The sequence below is a fragment of the Trachypithecus francoisi genome, unplaced genomic scaffold (genome assembly GCF_009764315.1).
Source record: "Trachypithecus francoisi isolate TF-2019V2 unplaced genomic scaffold, Tfra_2.0 Lachesis_group6, whole genome shotgun sequence".
Classification (NCBI taxonomy): domain Eukaryota; kingdom Metazoa; phylum Chordata; class Mammalia; order Primates; family Cercopithecidae; genus Trachypithecus; species Trachypithecus francoisi.
This window is the reverse complement of record NW_022681471.1, coordinates 94,410,672-94,432,746: the sequence shown is the minus strand read 5'-3', so window position 1 is coordinate 94,432,746 and position 22,075 is coordinate 94,410,672. Positions and strand designations below refer to the sequence as shown.

At 40.8% G+C, this 22,075-nt stretch overlaps 1 protein-coding gene across 2 annotated transcripts in view; it reads left to right on the top strand.

The window, feature by feature from the left end:
- Positions 1 to 22,075, top strand: part of MAOA (monoamine oxidase A) — a 93,324-nt gene extending 71,249 nt beyond the window's left edge. Inside the window, exons 7-16 of one of the 2 annotated variants that reach the window (XR_004434727.1) lie at positions 63 to 212; positions 516 to 675; positions 1,525 to 1,621; positions 11,500 to 11,553; positions 15,944 to 16,001; positions 17,209 to 17,306; positions 19,074 to 19,185; positions 19,389 to 19,451; positions 19,643 to 19,781; positions 20,219 to 22,075. Coding sequence is in view for 1 of the 2 variants with exons in the window: in XM_033200958.1 (XP_033056849.1) it covers positions 63 to 212; positions 516 to 675; positions 1,525 to 1,621; positions 11,500 to 11,553; positions 15,944 to 16,001; positions 17,209 to 17,306; positions 19,074 to 19,185; positions 19,389 to 19,451; positions 19,643 to 19,711 (861 nt within the window). In the remaining variant the exon portion in view is untranslated. Of the gene's footprint in view, positions 1 to 62; positions 213 to 515; positions 676 to 1,524; positions 1,622 to 11,499; positions 11,554 to 15,943; positions 16,002 to 17,208; positions 17,307 to 19,073; positions 19,186 to 19,388; positions 19,452 to 19,642 lie in introns of both variants that reach the window. The other variant, XM_033200958.1, reaches the window with a different exon arrangement.

The window sequence follows — 22,075 nt, the reverse complement described above, 5'->3', positions numbered from 1 at the left end:
AATAGGATTTTCCTTCCTTGGGCTTTCATAATGTTTCCTGTCCTACCTATCTCCTCCTGTAGGAACGGAAGTTTGTAGGTGGATCTGGTCAAGTGAGCGAACGGATAATGGACCTCCTCGGAGACAAAGTGAAGCTGAACCAACCTGTCACTCATGTTGACCAGTCAAGTGACAACATCATCATAGAGACATTGAACCATGAACATTATGAGGTAACTCGGTTGAGTCAAAAGGAGCATATAGTAAATAGGCCTTGTGTCTTTTGCAGCTTCTAACCAGATACAATTCAAGCAGTAGCATAATTAATGCTGTCATGTTTCTGCCTCAGTCTTCCAAATTACCAGCCTTGGTTGACAGACCTTGATCTGTTTTGTTGCCTCACAGTTGCCTCATTGTCTCATTTTGTATGTTTTTACTGCTCAATGTTGTTTAGAAGTGATAAAGATGATTTTTCATGCCTGCTACAAAGACTGCAGCTCACATTTGAGGTAATATTTTGCTTGTGTGTGTCTTAGTGCAAATACGTAATTAATGCGATCCCTCCGACCTTGACGGCCAAGATTCACTTCAGACCAGAGCTTCCAGCAGAGAGAAACCAGTTAATTCAGCGGCTTCCAATGGGAGCTATTATTAAGTGCATGATGTATTACAAGGAGGCCTTCTGGAAGAAGAAGGGTAGGCTGCTATTATTCATGTTTAAACTATTATATGAAGAAATCACACTGTTTTAGGATTATTGAATAGAAGGTATTGAACAGAAACAAAGTATTTTCAAATTGGTAGAAAAGGGGTTAGAAATCTTGGTCTGTCAATTTCCTCATATCCTTGGCCACACATAATGACCCCAAGAGCACCTGTTGGCAATGAGAGGGAAGAAGGAGATCACATCAGTCATAAGGCCACCATTGCCCTGGCTCCTGGCATCTGTCCTGCTTCTTACTTTTTATGAGCAGAGTGAGGTCAGCAGGCACCATGGAAAGAGCACTGCATTGAAGTTACACATTGCAGGACTTCGCTTGCTTGCTAGCATCAGACTGTAGGTGTAAAGTGGTGACAGTAATACCTACCACTAAGGTGTTGTGAGAATTAAATGAGGCGGGATCTTGGACTTAGAAAGCGTCCCAGATATGGTGGCTATTGTTGATAAGCATTCTGCTTATACCCATCAGATTCCCTCCTGCCACCTCTTCCCTGGATTGGGTCGTTCCCTCCAGCGCAGCCCTTCTCTTTCCTCATGTATGCTAGGAGCCAGGGTCATCTGACCTTTTTTTGTCATGCATTGGTTGGTCATAAGCCCTTAATGTAAAGGTGATGGAGATGGGTCATTATTTGTCTGTGGGTGAATAGACATCTTTATATATTCAGTGTGTGTATTTAACAAGACATAGCATCTAGGATTGGGGCCAAGACCAAGAGTTTAAGATTTGCCTTCCTCTTAAAAAATAGTTTATGTATATTTATGTGGGTATGGGTGTCTCTGATGAGCTTGGTCTCGATCTCCCATTGATTTTTCTCCTGGTTAAGATTACTGTGGCTGCATGATCATTGAAGATGAAGATGCTCCTATTTCAATAACCTTGGATGACACCAAGCCAGATGGATCACTGCCTGCCATCATGGGGTAAGTTAGAGCTGGCTGTTCTACATTTTCCAAATTGTGTTGATGTATTGGTGTGGATGCTGTCAAAGTATATTGCTTTGGAATTAAGCTCAAGCAATGATGAATAATGCTATCAAAATATGTAATGTATTAAAATATTGCAGTAATGTTTTGTGTGTAGCACAAGAATACTGGGAAACTTTACTAAAATTGACATCATTTTGAACTTGTACCCATGTATGTCTTTCTCTCACACAAAAGTTACGTGTTGAGGACGGAGTGAAAAAAAGCAGCTAGACAGGCAGTGTGGTAGCCACCCCTGCCTACAGGCAGAACGTCCACAGCCATTCTGAAATGAGAACTAACCACTTTATTCTATCAAAAAATTCTAAATGGAGGGGTTCTCGGTTTTATCCTTTTCTCCATTCCAGGTATCTGCTACATAGCAAATGTTAGTTGTTATCCTAAGATATAAGATAGCTGACCAATTAGGAGGTACAGTTCAGAGTTGAGCCAGGCCTTGATTGGATGGCATGGCAGTTTTTCTGGTGGATCACTCTAGTTATCCTTCACCAGTGGTGCTTCACTTAACCTCCGAAGTGTGCGGATGTTCCAGGATCTGGTTCTGTGTAGGGAAAATGAGAGCTCTTCCCTTCTCTTCCCATTCCGGCACACAGCTGCCCTACTCGATGGGGGTTGGGGGTCCCGAGAAGGAAGTGGGGTCTCCACAAAGGAATTGCTAAGGAGTTCCACAGCCTCCCTGTTGCCTGCCTTTTGGTCTCCTCAAAAACTACAAATAAAAGGCGATTTGTTCTGCCAGTCCGTAACAAAAGAACATAGCTTCAGTAGCAATCAAGTGACTTTTAAAGGGGAGACCAGTGGTCTCCCCTTTACCCCTGGGAAATGCATACCTCTTGCTCAAAGGGAAAGGTGAACTCATGCACATCATGTCATTGAAGGAAAATTACAAAGGCAAAAGGAGCAGATCCACATCCCAGGGAACTTAGAAAGCAGGTTGTGCTGCTGGGTTACTAATGAGACATTTTATAACCACCTCTCTCACTATAACGTATAAGAACACCAGCCTCCCTGAGAAAGACAGGTGCTTACAAAATAATGACCGTTGGAATAACACATCCTCTTCATCTGTAACCCCATGGGCAGAAAAGGATATAGGTGTTTGGGTAGTTTGACATCATCTTCTATATGCCAGAGAAAAGCAGGAGGTTCAGGTACAGGTTTCAGGAGATGTCAGTGAAGACCAATCCAACTATGAATGGAAGAGCATTGATGTTTTTCTTGCCCTAGGAGTTGGATATAGTGATGTCTTCTGCCATTTTGGGCTTTCTTTTTTTTTTTTTTTTTTTTGAAAGTAGAACTCAATATTTTGATGACAGTATAAAAGGAAATGTTAAACAGTTGTGTTCTGTGGACAGCAGGGCTAAAACAAATATAAAATAATAATAATTGGTTATAGAGGACCAAGTATAGAAGATGAGAGTTTCCTTAGAAATGAGGAATAGCAAAATAATCTGTTTCTTGGGGATGTGGTGTAAAAATTAAAGCTACCATTTATTGAGCACTGGTTGTGGGTGCAAGTTTTTCTGTGTACAATGCTTTTGGGCTTTCTTCAGCATTATTATTAACTAGGTTATTCAGGGCTCAAAATACCAACCCGGTGTTAATGGAGTTATTTAGGCAATTCTTTTTTTTTTTTTTTTTTATTATACTTTAAGTTCTAGGGTACATGTGCATAACGTGCAGGTTTGTTACATATGTATACTTGTGCCATGTTGGTGTGCTGCACCCATCAACTCGTCAGCACCCATCAATTCGTCATTTATATCAGGTATAACTCCCAATGCAATCCCTCCCCCTCCCCCCTCCCCATGATAGGCCCCGATGTGTGATGTTCCCCTCCCGAGTCCAAGTGATCTCCTTGTTCAGTTCCCACCTATGAGTGAGAACATGCGGTGTTTGGTTTTCTGTTCTTGTGATAGTTTGCTAAGAATGATGGTTCCAGCTGCATCCATGTCCCTACAAAGGATGCAAACTCATCCTTTTTTATGGCTGCATAATATTCCATGGTGTATATGTGCCACATTTTCTTAATCCAGTCTGTCACAGATGGACATTTGGGTTGATTCCAAGTCTTTGCTATTGTGAATAGTGCCGCAATAAACATACGTGTGCATGTGTCTTTATAGCAGCATGATTTATAATCCTTTGGGTATATACCCAGTAGTGGGATGGCTGGGTCATATGGTACATCTAGTTCTAGATCCTTGAGGAATCGCCATACTGTTTTCCATAATGGTTGAACTAGTTTACAATCCCACCAACAGTGTAAAGTGTTCCTATTTCTCCACATCCTCTCCAGCACCTGTTGTTGCCTGACTTTTTAATGATTGCCATTCTAACTGGTGTGAGATGGTATCTCATTGTGGTTTTGATTTGCATTTCTCTGATGGCGAGTGATGATGAGCATTTTTTCATGTGTCTGTTGGCTGTATGAATGTTCTTTTGAGAAATGTCTGTTCATATCCTTTGCCCGCTTTTTGATGGGGTTGTTTGTTTTTTCTTCTAAATTTGTTTGAGTTCTTTGTAGATTCTGGATATTAGCCCTTTGTCAGATGAGTAGATTGCAAAAATTTTCTCCCATTCTGTAGGTTGCCTGTTCACTCTGATGGTAGTTTCTTTTGCTGTGCAGAAGCTCTTTAGTTTAATCATATCCCATTTGTCAATTTGGCTTTTGCTGCCGTTGCTTTTGGTGTGTTTTAGACATGAAGTCCTTGCCCATGCCTATGTCCTGAATGGTACTACCTAGGTTTTCTTCTAGGGTTTTTATGGTATTAGGTCTAACATTTAAGTCTCTAATCCATCTTGAATTAATTTTCGAATAAGGAGTAAGGAAAGGATCCAGTTTCAGCTTTTACTTATGGCTAGCCAATTTTCCCAGTACCATTTATTAAATAGGGAGTCCTTTCCCCATTTCTTGTTTCTCAGGTTTGTCAAAGATCAGATGGCTGTAGATGTGTGGTATTATTCCGAGGACTCTGTTCTGTTCCATTGGTCTATAGCTCTGTTTTGGTACCAGTACCATGCTGTTTTGATTACTGTAGCCTTGTAGTATAGTTTGAAGTCAGGTAGCGTGATGCTCCAGCTTTGTTCTTTTGACTTAGAATTGTCTTGGCAGTGCGGGCTCTTTTTTGGTTCCATATGAACTTTAAAGCCGTTTTTTCCAGTTCTGTGAAGAAACTCATTGGTAGCTTGATGGGGATGGCATTGAATCTATAAATAACCTTGGGCAATATGGCCATTTTCACGATATTGATTCTTCCTATCCATGAGCATGGGATGTTCTTCCATTTGTTAGTGTCCTCTTTTATTTCACTGAGCAGTGGTTTGTAGTTCTCCTTGAAGAGGTCCTTGACATCCCTGTAAGTTGGATTCCTAGGTATTTTATTCTCTTTGAAGCAATTGTGAATGGAAGTTCATTCATGATTGGCTCTCTGTGTGTCTGTTACTGGTGTATAAGAATGCTTGTGATTTTTGCACATTGATTTTGTATCCTGAGACTTTGCTGAAGTTTCTTATCAGCTTAAGGAGATTTTGGGCTGAGACGATGGGGTTTTCTAAATATACAACCATGTCATCTGCAAACAGGGACAATTTGACTTCTTCTTTTCTAACTGGATACCCTTGATTTCTTTCTCTTGCCTGATTACCCTAGCCAGAACTTCTAAGACTATGTTGAAGAGGAGTGGTGAGAGAAGGCATCCCTGTCTTGTGCCAGTTTTCAAAGGGAATTTTTCCAGTTTTTCGCATTCAGTATGATATTAGCTGTGGGTTTGTCATAAATAGCTCTTATTATTTTGAGGTACGTTCCATCAATACCGAATTTATTGAGCGTTTTTAGCATGAAGGGCTGTTGAATTTTGTCAAAAGCCTTTTCTGCATCTATTGAGATAATCATGTGGTTCTTGTCTTTGGTTCTGTTTATATGCTGGATTACGTTTATTGATTTGCGAATGTTGAACCAGCCTTGCATCCCAGGGATGAAGCCCACTTGATCATGGTGGATAAGCTTTTTGATGTGCTGCTGAATCCGGTTTGCCAGTATTTTATTGAGGATTTTTGCATCAATGTTCATCAGGGATATTGGTCTAAAATTTTCTTTTCTTGTTGTGTCCCTGCCAGGCTTTGGTATCAGGATGATGTTGGCCTCATAAAATGAGTTAGGGAGGATTCCCTCTTTTTCTATTCATTGGAATAGTTTCAGAAGGAATGGTACTAGCTTCCTTTGTACCTCTGGTAGAATTCAGCTGTGAATCCATCTGGTCCTGGACTTTTTTTGGTTGGTAGGCTATTAATTATTGCCTCAATTTCAGAGCCTGCTATTGGTCTATTCAGGGATTCAACTTCTTCCTGGTTTAGTCTTGGGAGAGTGTAAGTGCCCAGGAAATTATCCATTTCTTCTAGATTTTCAAGTTGATTTGCGTAGAGGTGTTTATAGTATTCCCTGATGGCAGTTTGTATTTCTGTGGGGTCTGTGGTGATATCCCCTTTATCATTTTTTATTGCGTCTATTTGATTCCTTTCTCTTTTCTTCTTTATTAGTCTTGCTAGCGGTTGTCAATTTTGTTGATCTTTTCAAAAAACCAACTCCTGGATTCATTGATTTTTGGAGGGTTTTTTGTGTCTCTATCTCCTTCAGTTCTGCTCTGATCTTAGTTATTTCTTGCCTTCTGCTAGCTTTTGAATGTGTGCTCTTGCTTCTCAGTTCTTTTAATTGTGATGTTAGAGTGTCAATTTTAGATCTTTCCAGCTTTCTCTTGTGGGCATTTAGTGCTATAAATTTCCTCTACACACTGCTTTAAATGTGTCCCAGAGATTCTGGTATGTTGTATCTTTGTTCTCATTGGTTTCAAAGAACATCTTTATTTCTGCCTTCATTTCGTTATGTACCCAGTAGTCATTCAGGAGCAGGTTGTTCAGTTTCCATGTAGTTGAGTGGTTTTGATTGAGTTTCTTAGTCCTGAGTTCTAGTTTGATTGCACTGTGGTCTGAGCGACAGTTGTTATAATATCTGTTCTTTGACATTTGCTAAGGAGTGCTTTACTTCCAATTATGTGGTCAATTTTGGAATAAGTGTGATGTGGTGCTGAGAAGAATGTATATTCTGTTGATTTGGGGTGGAGAGTTCTATAGATGTCTATTAGGTCCGCTTGGTGCAGAGATGAGTTCAATTCCTGGATATCCTTGTTAACTTTCTGTCTCGTTGATCTGTCTAATGTTGACAGTGGAGTGTTGAAGTCTCCCATTATTATTGTATGGGAGTCTAAGTCTCTTTGTAGGTCTAAGGACTTGCTTTCTGAATGTGGGTGCTCCTGTATGGGTGCATATATATTTAGGAGAGTTAGCTCTTCCTGTTGAATTGATCCCTTTACCATTATGTAATGGCCTTCTTTGTCTCTTTTGATCTTTGATGGTTTAAGTCTATTTTATCAGAGACTAGGATTGCAACCCCTGCTTTTTTTGTTCTCCATTTGCTTGGTAGATCTTCCTCCATCCTTTATTTGGAGCCTATGTATGTCTCTGCATGTGAGATGTGTCTCCTGAATACAGCAGACTGATGGGTCTTGACTCTTTATCCAGTTTTCCAGTCTGTGTCTTTAATTGGAGCATTAGTCCATTAACATTTAAGGTTAATATTGTTATGTGTGAACTTGATCCTGCCATTATGATATTAACTGGTTTTTTTGCTTGTTAGTTGATGCAGTTTCTTCCTAGCCTCGATGGTCTTTACATTTTGGCATGTTTTTGCAGTGGCTGGTACCGGTTGTTCCTTTCCATGTTTAGGGCTTCCTTCAGGGTCTCTTGTAAGGCAGGCCTGGTGGTGACAAAATCTCTAAGCATTTGCTTCTCTGTAAAGGACTTTATTTCTCCTTCACTGATGAACTTAGTTTGGCTGGATATGAAATTCTGGGTTTAAAATTCTTTCTTTAAGAATGTTGAATATTGGCCCCCACTCTCTTCTGGCTTGTAGAGTTTCTGCCGAGAGGTCTGCTGTTAGTCTGATGGGCTTCCCTTTGTGGGTAACCCAACCTTTCTCTCTGGCTGCCCTTAAGATTTTTTCCTTCATTTCAACTTTGGTGAATCTGGCAATTATGTGTCTTGGAGTTGCTCTTCTCGAGGAGTATCTTTGTGGTGTTCTCTGTATTTCCCGAATTTGAATGTTTGCCTGCCCTACTAGGTTGGGGAAGTTCTCCTGGATGATATCCTTAAGAGTGTTTTCCAACTTGGTTCCATTTTCCCCCTCACTTTCAGGCACCCCAATCAGACGTAGATTTGGTCTTTTTACATAATCCCATACTTCTTGCAGGCTTTGTTCATTTCTTTTTCTTCTTTTTTCTTTTGGTTTCTCTTCTCGCTTCATTTCATTCATTTGATCCTCAATCGCTGATACTCTTTCTTCCAGTTGATCAAGGGGGTTACTGAAGCTTGTGGATTTGTCAGGTATTCTTGTGTCATGGTTTTCATCTCTGTCATTTCATTTATGACCTTCTCTGCATTAATTATTCTAGCTCTCAGTTCTTCCACTCTTTTTTCAAGATTGTTAGTTTCTTTGCGCTGGGTACGTAATTCCTCCTTTAGCTCTGAGAAGTTTGATGGACTGAAGCCTTCTTCTCTCATCTCGTCAAAGTCATTCTCTGACCAGCTTTGATCCGTTGCTGGCGATGAGCTGCGCTCCTTTGCAGGGGGAGATGCGCTCTTATTTTTTGAATTTCCAGCTTTTCTGCCCTGCTTCTTCCCCATCTTTGTGGTTTTATCTGCCTCTGGTCTTTGATGATGGTGACGTACTGATGGGGTTTTGGTATAGGTGTTTCCCTGTTTGATAGTTTTCCTTCTAATAGTCAGGACCCTCCACTGTAGTTCTGTTGGAGATTGCTTGAGGTCCACTCCAGACCCTGTTTGCCTGGGTATCAGCAGCAGAGGTTGCAGAAGATAGAATATTGCTGAACAGCGAGTGTACCTGTCTGATTCTTACTTTGGAAGCTTCCTCTCAGGGGTGTACTCCACCCTGTGAGTGTGGGGTGTCAGACTGCCCCTAGTGGGGGATGTCTCCCAGTTAGGCTACTCAGGGGTCAGGGACCCACTTGAGCAGGCAGTCTGTCCGTTCTCAGATCTCAACCTCCGTGTTGGGAGATCCACTGCTCTCTTCAAAGCTGTCAGACAGAGTCGTTGGGGTCTACACAGGCCTCTGCTGCTTTCCCTGTTGTTTTTTTAGCTGCGCCCTGTCCCCAGAGGTGGAGTCTACAGAGACAGGCAGGTTTCCTTGAGCTGCTGTGAGCTCCACCCAGTTTGAGCTTCCCAGCGGCTTTGTTTACCTACTTAAGCCTCAGCAATGGCGGGCGCCCCTCCCCCAGTCTCGCTGCTGCCTTGGGGTTAGATTGCAGACTGCTGTGCTAGCAGTGAGGGAGGCTCCGTGGCCATGGGACCCTCCAGGCCAGGTGTGGGTATAATCTCCTGGTGTGCCCGTTTGCTTAAAGCGCAGTATTGGGGTGGGAATTACCCGATTTTCCAGGTGTTGTGTGTCTCAGTTCCCCTGGCTAGGAAAAGGGATTCCCTTCCCCCTTGCGCTTCCCAGGTGAGGCAATGCCTCGCCCTGCTTCAGCTCTCGCTGGTCGGGCTGCAGCAGCTGACCAGCACCGATTGTCCGGCACTCCCCAGTGAGATGACCCCAGTACCTCAGTTGAAAATGCAGAAATCACCGGTCTTCTGTGTCACTCGCGCCAGGAGTTGGAGACTGGAGCTGTTCCTATTCAGCCATCTTGCTCCGCCCCCCCATTTAGGCAATTCTTAGAAAGTGATATTCTAATTTCTTTCATCTTGACACTTGCCTCCACCCTGCTCTTTGCTCATGGCCACAGCCACAAAAACCTTGAAGACAGGGGTGGTAATTGCCCAGCACTGTGTTTCTAATAACCTTTTGGAAACTAGAAAGGATGTTGTACTTTAGAACTGTGAAACATTTCCAACACAAAGCCAGCATGTTTAATTTCCTCAATAAAACACCAAAGTAAGTTAAAGCTTATTTATCCATTGTTGGGATTAGATCAAAGAGATTATTTCATTCATGACTTCAGATTTGGCAGAAATAACCAACACTAACAGCCCTTTGGGAAGGGAACTGTAAAAAGTATACAAGACGAGTTGACTAAAAATGTTTCAGATAAATCATTTAATCATTATTAGATATTGATGATTAAAAAATACTATATACATCTAAACATACTGATTCTTACATAAACCCAAAATCTAACTAAAATAATCAATAACAAGCTGTAACTTAAGGTGTTAAATCATGCAAAATTATGACTATATCCATAAAGTTCAATAGTTCAGATTTCCTAAATAGTCCACAGCTTTCTCTGAAATGCTATTCTCTGCATTAACATACGTTTTTGCTTCTCAGAGTGATCTCAAATAACAGCCCTAAAGGAACTGCCAATCCAATTTGAGGAACACTTTAATTTGGGAGTAGGGAGAGGAGGAAATATCTGTTTTTTGCACTGATCTATCTGTCCTTTTGGTCTTGAATAAAAGAAATACAAATTTAAAAATTTTTTAATGGAAAAATAGTTTCATTGTCCTTTAGATCATTTGGATTTTTTAAAGCTTTCTTTTTTTTTTCCTTTTTTTTTTTTTTTTTGAGACAGAGTCTCACTCTGCCGCCCAGGCTGGAGTGCAGTGGTGCGATCTCTGCTCACTGCAAGCTCTGCCTTCCGGGTTCACACCATGCTCCTGTCTCAGTCTCCTAAGTAGCTGGGACTACAGGCGCCCGCCACCACGCCTGGCTAATTTTTTGTATTTTTAGTAGAGACGGGGTTTCACCATGTTTGCCAGGATGCTCTCAATCTCCTGACCTCGTGATCCACCCGTCTCAGCCTCCCAAAGTGCTGGGATTACAGGCGTGAGCCACAGCGCCCAGCCGAAAGCTTTCTAATAATAGTATAACTAAGGACTTCATGTCACAATTCAATTCTTTTAAATATACATGCAGTTAGTAATATCAGTATAATAAATAGAATCTATTTGATTAAAGGGGAGCAGGCAGGTTATAACTGAGTTTTATTGAGTTACTTTATTTGGGGACTATATCAGGTCAGTTTCCAGGGAAGCTGACACAGAGGTGGAGATTTGGGTGCTGGAGGTTTATTGGGAAGTGCTCTGGGGATGATTACCTATGGCGGAAGGATTAAGCAGAACTTGAGCTCCAGTGTTGTCCCAATAAAGGCCTCCCCCATTCCCTTGGAAGTTCTGGAGCTGGGTGGCCCTTCAGAGTTGTCTTCAACTGCATCTAGGTCAGGACAACTCTGGGGAGGGGTGGGACCTTGAGCAAGGCATTCTCTGCTGTCCCGTCCAATTACTGGGGAAGGTTTCAGCTGTGAGCTAAGAGTGATGATTGCCTGGTCCCAAAGGGAGGCCTGGGGGGCCCACCGTGGCCTCCACTACAGACACATGTTTATATTTGTTTTTCCAGCTTTGATAACGTATTTGGCAGAAGGCAACAGTCATTACCAGAATAATCATTTAGCACAACATTAATTCATTCAACATTTGATTTCCTACTATATGCCAAAAACCATGTTAAACTTTAGAAGTAAAATATTAAATAGGAGGTCACTGGTCATGTAGGGAATCACAGCCTAGCAGGGGTTTTGGACACACAGGCAGACTAAAGACAACATGGCATTTGCCCTAGTAGAGGAGGAGAGTCTGAGAGAGTTCATTTAATGCTGAATAGCTACAGGTTAAGAATACTTCAAAAAGAAAGGGCAGCTCTTAAGCTAAGCAGCTGTAACCTGATCATTCAATGTAACCTCTCTCTCCAGCTTCATTCTTGCCCGGAAAGCTGATCGACTTGCTAAGCTGCATAAGGAAATAAGGTAAGAATTTTTAACTGAAAAATAGATGAAAAAGTTAGCTTTGTATTGTGTTTTTGCAGTGACACTAGTAGAATAACATGAGGAAAAACACAATACTTCACAAATATTCTCAAAATTCCAACAAACCCACCTTTTGTATTTTGCTATAGCCCTCTTGACCTAGCCCTTGCCCATGTGCATATATTAATTTTACATGTTTGTGTTTATTTTACAATGGTTAAGAGGTAGCATTTCCCTGTGAGATGGATGGGGAAAATAATAGAAAATATTAGCTGTGAAAAAAGCTGTAGAAACCGAATCCCAATCCCCTTTCAAGGCCATAATCCTTTTCTAAGATTCTCTGACATGGACTTTCTAAAAAGTGTATTTTAACCTGTAGCAACTTGTGTACATGAAAGTATTCACTACTGATTATCTGGGACACAGTTCTGATGTTCCCTTATCTGAAAGCTTCCTAGTATAAAATTTATTTTAGGACAGTGGCTTTTTGTTTCGTTTCTTTCTCCCTTTCTCTTTCTGTTATGGTATATTTGTTTTGTTTTGTTTTGGAATCCATTGTTCAATTAAAATCTTACCTGGAGAGGTAAGCCTTTTAACATCAGAGTTATTTGGCTGTTGGAGGGATGCCTCTGGGTAGCCCTAAAACCTCTGCTAGCTTTTAAAGAGGTCCAATACATACACAAAAATATAGACTTTTCTCTGAATATAATTTAAAAAATTAAACAGCTAACCCATTAGCAGCCCTTGCTTTGGGAGTTACTCTGATGACTTTAGAAGTGGGGGAAAGGCTGCAGAATGAGTTCCTACATGTGCACACGGATTCATTTATTTGAACAACCATGAGATTCACAATCTCATGGTTTGCATGTAAGCTTTACATGGAAGAAACTCCCAGCTTCAATCCCTGTCAGGTTCTTCTCTGTTCACTGTAAGTGGTAAATGGTTGAATTTCAACAACCATGAGATTCAAACAACCATGAGATTGTGGAATCTCATGGTTGTTAAAAATTAACTCTACTCACTCAATAGAGGAGGGATTTGGGGTCCAGTGATAGGGAATGATTTGTTCAAGGCTCCATAGCTAGTGTCTTAGTGCATTTGTGATGCTGTAACAAACTGCTTGAAACTGGGCAATTTATAAAGAATAGAAACTTATTTCTCACAGTTCTAGAGGCTGGGAAGTCCAAGATTATGATGCCAACAGATTCAGTTCAGTATTTGGTGAGAGCCTGTTCCATAGGTAGCACTTTCTCACATGGCAGAAAAGGCAGAAGGAGGAAGGACAAAAAGGGATGAAGGTGGTGTCCTCACTTGGAGGAAGGCAGAAGGGCAGAAAGGGCCTAGCTAGTTCCCTCCGGCTCGTTTATAATGGCACTAATCTATTCACAAGGGCAGAATCTTCCTGATTTCATCGTTTCCCCAAAGACCCCCCTCATAATACCATCACCTTGGAGGTTAAGTTCCAACATTAAATTTTGGAGGGACACATACATTCAAATCATCACAGCTAGCTTGTGACAAAGTCTGGAGTAGCATATAACGCATACTTTTTCATTACACCACACTAAGCTGACATTTTCTTTTGGATTTCCTGCTTTCCCTCCTTATTAATAGTAAAATAAATACCAGCCTGTAGGTAGACATTTGGTTCTGATTCCACACAGTGGCTGAACTTCTCAAAAGTTCTTGTAAGGCAAAACCCTTACTGAATATGTCATTGACAAAAACAGTGGTTCCCACATCTGACTGCATCAAAATATCCCAAAGGATGTTTGGAAAATATGTTTTTATAAGACTTACAGATTGTGATTGAGTAGATTTGAGGTGGGGCCTGCCTATTTGTATTTTCAACAAGGCTTTCAGGTGATTGTGACAAGCAACCAGATTTAGAAACCAGTGAATAAGTTCAACAAGATGATTTGCACAGTGGCCTCTTTTGGTCATCACTTAGGTTCTGTTATTTTTAGAGCCAAATTAATCAATCAGTGCATTGTTTTAACATCCTTGCCTTACATATCTTTTCCAAAAATTTTTAATTTTAAAGGGAAGAAGGGAAAGGAAAGATAATTTCCTGTGTTTGTATGAACTCATTCTTGGTTCTTCTAATAATAAGAAATACAGTAAATAGTGACATAACTATATAATTGTTTTTCACATTCGTGAATGAAAACTAACTACAGTGGAGGTTGATTGGATTTCAGGTTTCACTCTGCTTTAATAAAAATTTTATTACACATCCAGAAAGTAAGTTAAGCAGGCCTGGCACAGTGGCTCACACCTATAATCCCAACACTTTGGGAGGCTGAGGCAGGCAGATTGCTTGAGTGTAGAAGTTGAAGACCAGCCTGGGCAACATAGAGAAACCCTGTCTCCACAAAAAATAAAAAAATTAGCCGGGCATGGTGATATGTATCTGTAGTCCCAGCAATTTGGGAGGCTGAGGCGAGAGGATCACCTGAGTCCAGGGAGGTTGAGGCTGCAGTGAGCCATAATCATGCCACTGCATTCCAGTTTGGGTAACAGAGTGAGACCCTATCTCAGAAATAATAATAATAATAGTGATAAGTTAAGTACTGTTGAGCTTTTTTAGAATGATCATTGCCGATACTTTCTAATTAACTCAAAATGTCTGAATTATTGCTTGTAACACCCTTGTGAAGTAGATGTTAGAATCAGTCATCTCTTCATAGACTAGGCAAAGAGGGTACCATAGTAGGCTGAGGATGGATTTTGACTGAACAAATATTTCCTGAGTACCTGCTATGGGCAGATTACTCAGAAGAGTAGAGCCTTACCCTGCTATTAATTAGCTGAGCAAAATCAAACAAATCTCTGCAGCTCCCTGAGCCTCGGTTTCCTCATCTCTGAAATAAGGGGCTTGAATCAGGCTGAGAGAGACAGACAGGCAGACAATAGTCTTGAGATTTCTTCCCATTATTCCTTTCCTTTATGACTTTTTATATATAATGTGAGCAGCTCTTTGAAGGAAGCCAGACTTTCTCTGACTGTCCTGAAATTTAACTATCCACCTAAATATCCATCTAATGTTGCATGACATCATCTCAGGAGTGGCATTTGTCTCTCCCTTAAAACCTTCCATGGAAAATGGTGACAATAAGCAAAGTTTATAATCCTCTCCTCCTCCTGATTTTATACCTATGAGGTGAATGTTCTGGAAGTTGTATAAATGGTATAAGTGTGAGGATTTAGATAAATTTATAAGGTTACACTTCGTCCCACATTATTCAGAGAAATTGGGGCATGTCTTTAAAATATTTTCTAATGTAATTGGCAACATGAAATTGTATATTTCTAAATCGCTATTTCTCTATTACCAGTAAGCTTGAGCTCCCCCCGCCCTGCATAATTTTGTCTCTCCAGCTTTTAATACTTGTCTTATAGATTTGACTCAAACCTTTTGCCACATTTTTAAGCAAATATTTTTCCAGTTGCTTGTTATCCCTTAACAAATATTTTAGAGCATTTTCAAATGTTTAAACTATATTAAAACTATAAAAGGTAAATAGGAAAAGTATATAACTGGATCAGTGTGAACCTATGCAAACAAATCCAGAAATAAAACCATTAATTTCTAAAACAGGTGATTTTAGTAAATTAGACCTTTTAAAAAATTCACCATGAGTAGTTGTGAGTTAAAATGTATTTCATTTCAAAAAGAGTTTATATAAGTACAACCACTAATTTTTTCAGACATGAAAATACCATGTTCTGGGCTAGTCATTTAGATAATGAATTAGGAGAATAACGAAAGGCTGTGTTTGAGGTAACATTAGCATATTGTGCCCATCCCTCAGATATACTTTGAAATACTGTGGTCCACAGATCGTTCTATCAAGTGACAAATTCCTAGACTGAAATGACTGTAGATACTTTCTGTATAGCATATCTTATGTTATGCTTAAAAGATTAAATGAGCTTTATATGTTTGTAGGTAATTAAAACACAAGTATAGGATAGTTGAAAGACACCATCACTTATACTATAGACTTATAAAAAGGATCATTTTAGAATTCTACGTATTCCAGAAAAGTTATACAGAATCAGTTCCTAAGACTGGCTAAACTTAATTGAATCAATTTTTCCCATTTTTATCTCAAGCAGATATGATATTAGGTAGTGAAAGAGGCAAAAATGTAAAAAAGAAAATAATAATTCAATTGAATCCTCAAATTAAATGACTATTGAGGCATCAAAAGTTAATTTGAGCGCAGGGATTCATGGAACTGCTCATTTATGCAGTTACAGAAGGCCATGGATTTTAAGTTTTCTGTAATAAATCTGGTTGATACCAAGAGCTCTAGAACTCACTGGATTTATTCTATACCCATCAGTTACTTCTTCCCTAATTTTTTTTGGCTCTGTTTTATAGGAAGAAGAAAATCTGTGAGCTCTATGCCAAAGTGTTGGGATCCCAAGAAGCTTTACATGTAAGAAACTCCCAGCTTTAATCCCTAGCAGGTTCTTCTCTGTTCATTATAAGTAGTAAAGCAAAGCAGATTCTGATTTTCTGACAGTCTTATGAAGAGAGTATAAAGCGATATGCTTAACTTGGGGAATAAACTTCAGCAGTCACAAAAGGTCATTAAAAACTGGTGTTAGGTACATGCAATTTCTGACACAGCAACTCCTTTGGGCTGTTTAAATGTTCACTAGATAACTGGCAGCCAATTGTAATGAGAGCCTAGAGCTGCAGGGATTATGTCAAGAATGGGTGAGACGGGTTCCCAGAACAGTCCTGTCCTCAGTCAGTGTTACTTACCTGCTGCACAATTAAATTCCAGATATGTCATCATTTGTTGGCGAAGGCAAAGTAGTATGGTACTTGACAAGATAGACTGAATCTAGGTCTCTTCCCCGGTCAAAGTCATACTAATTTATTTTTCCATGTGTGAACTCAATTCACAACTCATTTAGGAGTATCAGTGCTTTCAATCCACCACTGAAAGCAATTAGGAGAATGAATTACGTCTTTTGGGAAAAAATACCAATCGCTGGGGGCTCTTTCAGGGGTTTGTCTCTAAACTGTTTAAATAATAAACTTTGTGAATGTGCCAGGGAAATTAGAGAAGGTTCTCTCATGTCCCCTAGGAAACATTTTTCATCTTAATTGCCCCTTTTTAGTGGAATTCCCATCATTCATGTTTCCAGCTTAGAGAAGGGGTTGGGATAAAAGCCTTTCTTATACATTTGTTTGTCTTCTGCCTCCTCCTTCCCACCCTTTTCTTAGCAATAATGCCTGGTAGATGGGGAAGTAAAGTCTGTTATTAGAGACTCCAGAGATTTGAGCAGACCTTTCCACAAGCTGAATTGTTGATGGGGTTTCCTATAGACTTAGCTCTAAAGACTTCAGAATCTGCATGGATGGATGGATGGATACCCCTCTCTCCCAGGTACTGGAATCATTCCATGTCTTCCCTAATCAAGAAAATGGGAAGAGCAAAGGATACATGTTTTGCCACATGGTCCTTCACAAAAGGCCATTACTTGGTACTCTCATGTTTCCCCTTAAGTAAGTTAGAAAAACAGGATCTTTATTTTCTTAATGTAAACTTTTTGTTAAAGCAACGATATTGTTGACTTGCAGCATTTCAGCTTTGTTTTCTCTTTTGCATTTTCTTCCCCACTGAACTGCAGCCAGTACACTATGAAGAGAAGAACTGGTGTGAGGAGCAGTACTCTGGGGGCTGCTACACGGCGTACTTCCCTCCTGGGATCATGACTCAATATGGAAGGTATTACGCAAGCACTACGCCAATTAATCCATGACCTGTGCCAAATTTAAAAGGAAAAGCAGAGTTCAATGGGAATTCTAGAAATAGTTGTCAAAATCCCCATTTCTTATGTCCTAGATAATACTTGTATATTTCTGGATGTCCATAGAAAAATAAGGATGTCATTACATAGAACAATAGCTGTCAGCATATAGAACAACAGCAGAATAGTGGGGAGGATTTCAGATGTGAACAGTGCTTGTGAGAATGAAGCAAGCTGCAGTGTCCTCCAAGGGGCCTTCGTGAGCTCAACTTGACATTTTAGTGTCACATGACTGCCTTAGGCTCCTTGGCACCAGTCAACACAGAACAACATTGGACGTTGTTTATCCAACACATCTGTCTTGCCAACAGAGCAGCATCAGCAGACAGTTCTCTTCAGGGAAAGAGTCCTCACTGTATGCAGTTGAGGTGTGAGGAAATGACATCCACGTGGGGTGGGGAAGTCCACCTTGACCTAGAAGCCCCTTGCCCCATGGAAGCCATTATCTCTATGCTTCATAGGCATAGTGTCCAGTAACTTGCTCAGTTATAAGACTTGCTCAATTACAAGAGACATCACACTCAGGGAAGCCGAAAGTGATAGCCTCCTACCAGGTATTTACAATTCATTTAGAGTCCTCCCAGCCTGGATGCAGTTTACTAATATGGGGGCGGGAGGGGAGGCACTTTTAGCATAAGTGGTGCTGCCTCCATAGATGGCATTACACCTTCATCTGGTTTCCAGAAAGACAGAGCTAGAATGTTAATACAAGGTCACATTTGTCCACCGAAAAGGAGGAACTATTTATTAACCTTTTCGTTACAGGAGTTTTTGGTCTGTTTTTTTTTTTTTTTTTTCTTCTTCTTAAGTGATTCAAATCACCTTTGTTTAACAATAGCAGGATTGATGAACTGGATTAGTTCTGGCATCAAAGTAGAAGTCTAGAAGACAAGACTAAGATAAGGAATAGATGAAGCCCAGGGTTCTGGAATTGGAAAAAGGAGTACCATCGGGTTGAGATGAAGGCCATCAGGGTGGGGGGCAGGACGTGCAGCTTGGGAGAGTTCATGAAACTAGCTGTGGACATGGCAGGAGTCAAAGCCAAGAAAGTTGGAGGGGACAGCCGTCCATTCAGTCCAGCCCTTCTTTGTAAGAGGAGACCCATTTCCTTGCCCTCAACCAGTCCCTAGAGAAGCTCAGAGAAGCTAACTGTACAGAGGTTGTTTTCTTAAAGAGACACACCCATATAATGTCTCAGGTCTCTCATTTGCCAGAAATGACAGTTAACGTCCCTGTCTTCCCACTTGCCACTGTAGTTCCTCCTGACACACTGGGAGTGCCTGCAAAGCTGGATCTGTGGCTGTTCTCAAGAAGAGTGCACCCTCCCCTGAGAAAGACAGGATAGGGAGAAGAATGGACTGCCAACAGGAAACATAGCAAAGAAATCTGATTTGGGGATTGAATACATGTTCTTATATTCCAGCTCTGGCTGGCTTGGCAAAGGTCAACATCCCCTTTAATGACTGATGATCTGATGGCCTGATTCTCCCTGGCTTGAAAGTTCAGATCCTCTACGCAGACCCAGAAAGCAAAAAGTGGCCTTTCACCTTGGGCTAAGTCATACGGGTGTTTTTAAACAGTCTGAATTTCTGTGCCTTCTGCAGACTAAATGAGGGCAGCGCTTGGCTCGTTTACCCTGCCCACCTTCCCAGGTAACTCTGTGTAACCTCTTGGTTCCCTTGAAGGGTGATTCGTCAACCCGTGGGCAGGATTTTCTTTGCGGGCACAGAGACTGCCACAAAGTGGAGCGGCTACATGGAAGGGGCAGTTGAGGCTGGAGAACGAGCAGCTAGGGAGGTAAGCAGGAAAGCCCAGGCTGTCTCCCTCCTGAGTCACGGCAATGTTTTTGGCGTCTGGTCTTGCTAGTTCTTGACACTGATAGAATCTGTATGTCCATTTCTCTGCCCCTCACTCATGGGGCTCATCTGTGGCTAGCAGGGCCTTGAATCTGTAGAAACTATACAGCCTCTTTTCATAATACCATGGTCACTTTCTTTCAGGTCTTAAATGGTCTCGGGAAGGTGACTGAGAAAGACATCTGGGTACAAGAACCTGAATCAAAGGTAAGTTTGGTGGCTCTATCTCTCCTTAGACCAATCATGGAACATAAAACTCACATCTCCCTTCTTCTAGCCTCTGATTTAATTATAGATGCAACTATCCCAGGGGTCTCCATGCATGGATCTTGCAGATGTGTTTTGTTCCTCCATGTCAGCATGAGTTTTTTGCTCATGATCTGTGTTCCTTCATCTAGGACGTTCCAGCGGTAGAAATCACCCACACCTTCTGGAGAGAAACCTGCCTTCTGTATCTGGCCTGCTGAAGATCATTGGATTTTCCACATCAGTAACTGCCCTGGGATTCGTGGTGTACAAATACAAGCTCCTGCCACGGTCTTGAAGTTTTATTCCTATGCTCTCTGCTCATTGATTTTCAATGTCACCAAAGGAAAATATTGACAAATTTAAAGGCTGTGTCATTGGGCCATTTTTAAGTGTGCTGGATTTAACTACCTTTGGCTTAGTTCCAATCATTGTTAAAGTAAAAACAATTCAACGAATCGCCTAATTAATTTCAGTAAGATCAAGCTCCATCTTCTTTGTCTGTGTAGACCAACTCATGTGAATTGATAAAATAAAGCCTTGTGATCACTTTCTGAAATTCAAAAAGTTAAAGGTGATGTGCTCATCAGAAACGATTTCTGTGTCTTATTTTTATTCCCTTCAATGCAAAATACCTGATGATTTCAGAAACAAAGCATTTGACTTTCTCTCTGTGGAGGTGGAGTAGGTGAAGGCCCAGCCTGTGACTGTCCTTTTTCTTCCCTTAGGCAATGGTGAAGTGTCATTACAGAGCCTAGAGGCTCCCAGCCTCCTGGAAGAAGCAGCCTCCACTTTGGATCAGGAAACAGTAAAGGAAAGCAGTGTTCAGGGTAGCGGCATGCAGACCCTCAGACCAGAATGGGGACATCTTGTGAGCTGCTGCCTCTGGAATCTCCTGACCACTTCTAATTCCTCCGACTTTTCTAGACATCTAGTCTCAGTGCTAGCTTATTTATATTTTTCCTCTTTCACTTCTTATGGAGGAGAGTGTTTAACTGAGTTAGAATGTTGAGACTGACTTGCTGTGACTTGCGTGCAGCTTTCCAGTTGAGCAGAGGAAAATAGTGGCAGGACTGTCCCCTGGGAGGGCTCCCCGCTTAGCTCTGTGTGAGACCAACTGCGATTGGCATCTTCTGTTCCCCCTGAAGGCAGCTAGACACCGATGGATCCTTGTCAGTTGTAACATTCTATTTCAACTTCGGGAAAGCAGCAGTTTTCTTTTTTTTTTTTCCTATGACCACAGAATTAGACATACCTCTCAACTTACGTATGTCTTCAACATGGTTACCTCTGCATAAATATTAGCATAGCATGCCAATTTCTCTTGAGTACTGAAGTACACATGAGAAATTTGACTGTTATTTGTTGAGACTATCAAACAGAAAAGAAATTAGGGCTCTAATTTCCTTAAAGCAAGCTCACTTTAAGGAAGCAAAATTGAGTCATTTTATATATGAAGACTAAGTTCTCTATCTTAGGAGTAATGTCGGCCCAGAAGGGTGCCCACTTGTTGTTTTCCCATTTTAAAAACTCAGATTTTTAAAAGCCCTTTCCAAAGGTTTCAGCCGTAAAATGCTTCTTTTTAAAATGTATCAACATATTTTTATTTAAGGGGAATTAACAATTGCCAGGGGAAGCCAGCCAACCCAGTTTATTATATCATTAACCTTATAAATTCAAACCTAAGTTGCTGGACCCCGGTGTGAGGGCATACATCTTCCAAAGTTTTGCCTATCCTAAGAGCTGGATTTTTCTGCTGCTCGTTGTCTTGCAGTTTAGCTAATTTAGGAGTTTTGAGAATGTACTGGATATGCTCCAGTACATAAGGAGTTGCCGCATATTATATCAAACTGCTTTGAGAAATCTCATCCCTAATCTATTGCAGTTGTTTCTATTAACTTACTCATTAACTCAGTCCTGACACATCTTTTGGGAAATGCTGACTTAAACTCCTTAACTGGCAACAGTTGGAACAGTAATCAGTTTGTTAACATATTTAAAGTCTTGAATGTTGAAGAACTCATAAGTATGTGATTTACCCTTTCCAATTTTTTGGAAAACCATTTAATTTATTCTAATTAGATTAACCCTGTTAATCTACGGATTGGATATCAAAATGAATGCCAGTCCAGATGAGCCTAGACACGAAATGAGAGCTGAGGACTCTCACCATATGCGAGTTCATCCAGTATGAAGATACCATAAGCCTTTTCTCTCTGAACCAGAGAAATGAAAGTCAGTTAAGAGGCTGATACATCTTGGCCCTGTTAAGGCATCCACTTCACAGCTCTGAAGGCTGAGTCAGCCCCACTCCATAGGTAGGCCAAGAATTAGATTTTAAACCTTCATCTGTCTGTCCCAGTTAACTGTTAAATAAGGCCTTATCCTCCACTGAAGAGTATAGATTGAAGGATTGTGAACTATGTTTAGTCTGATTGTGAAATTGGTGCCTAATGTTCCATGTCTGAAGCTTGACCCAGTGCTACATGTTGGAGTAGACCTATGTGTGTGCTTTGCCATTGAAGTAAGATTTTGCCTGTATGGTACTGTTTTGTTTGTTAATAAAGTGCATTGCCACCCCCGAT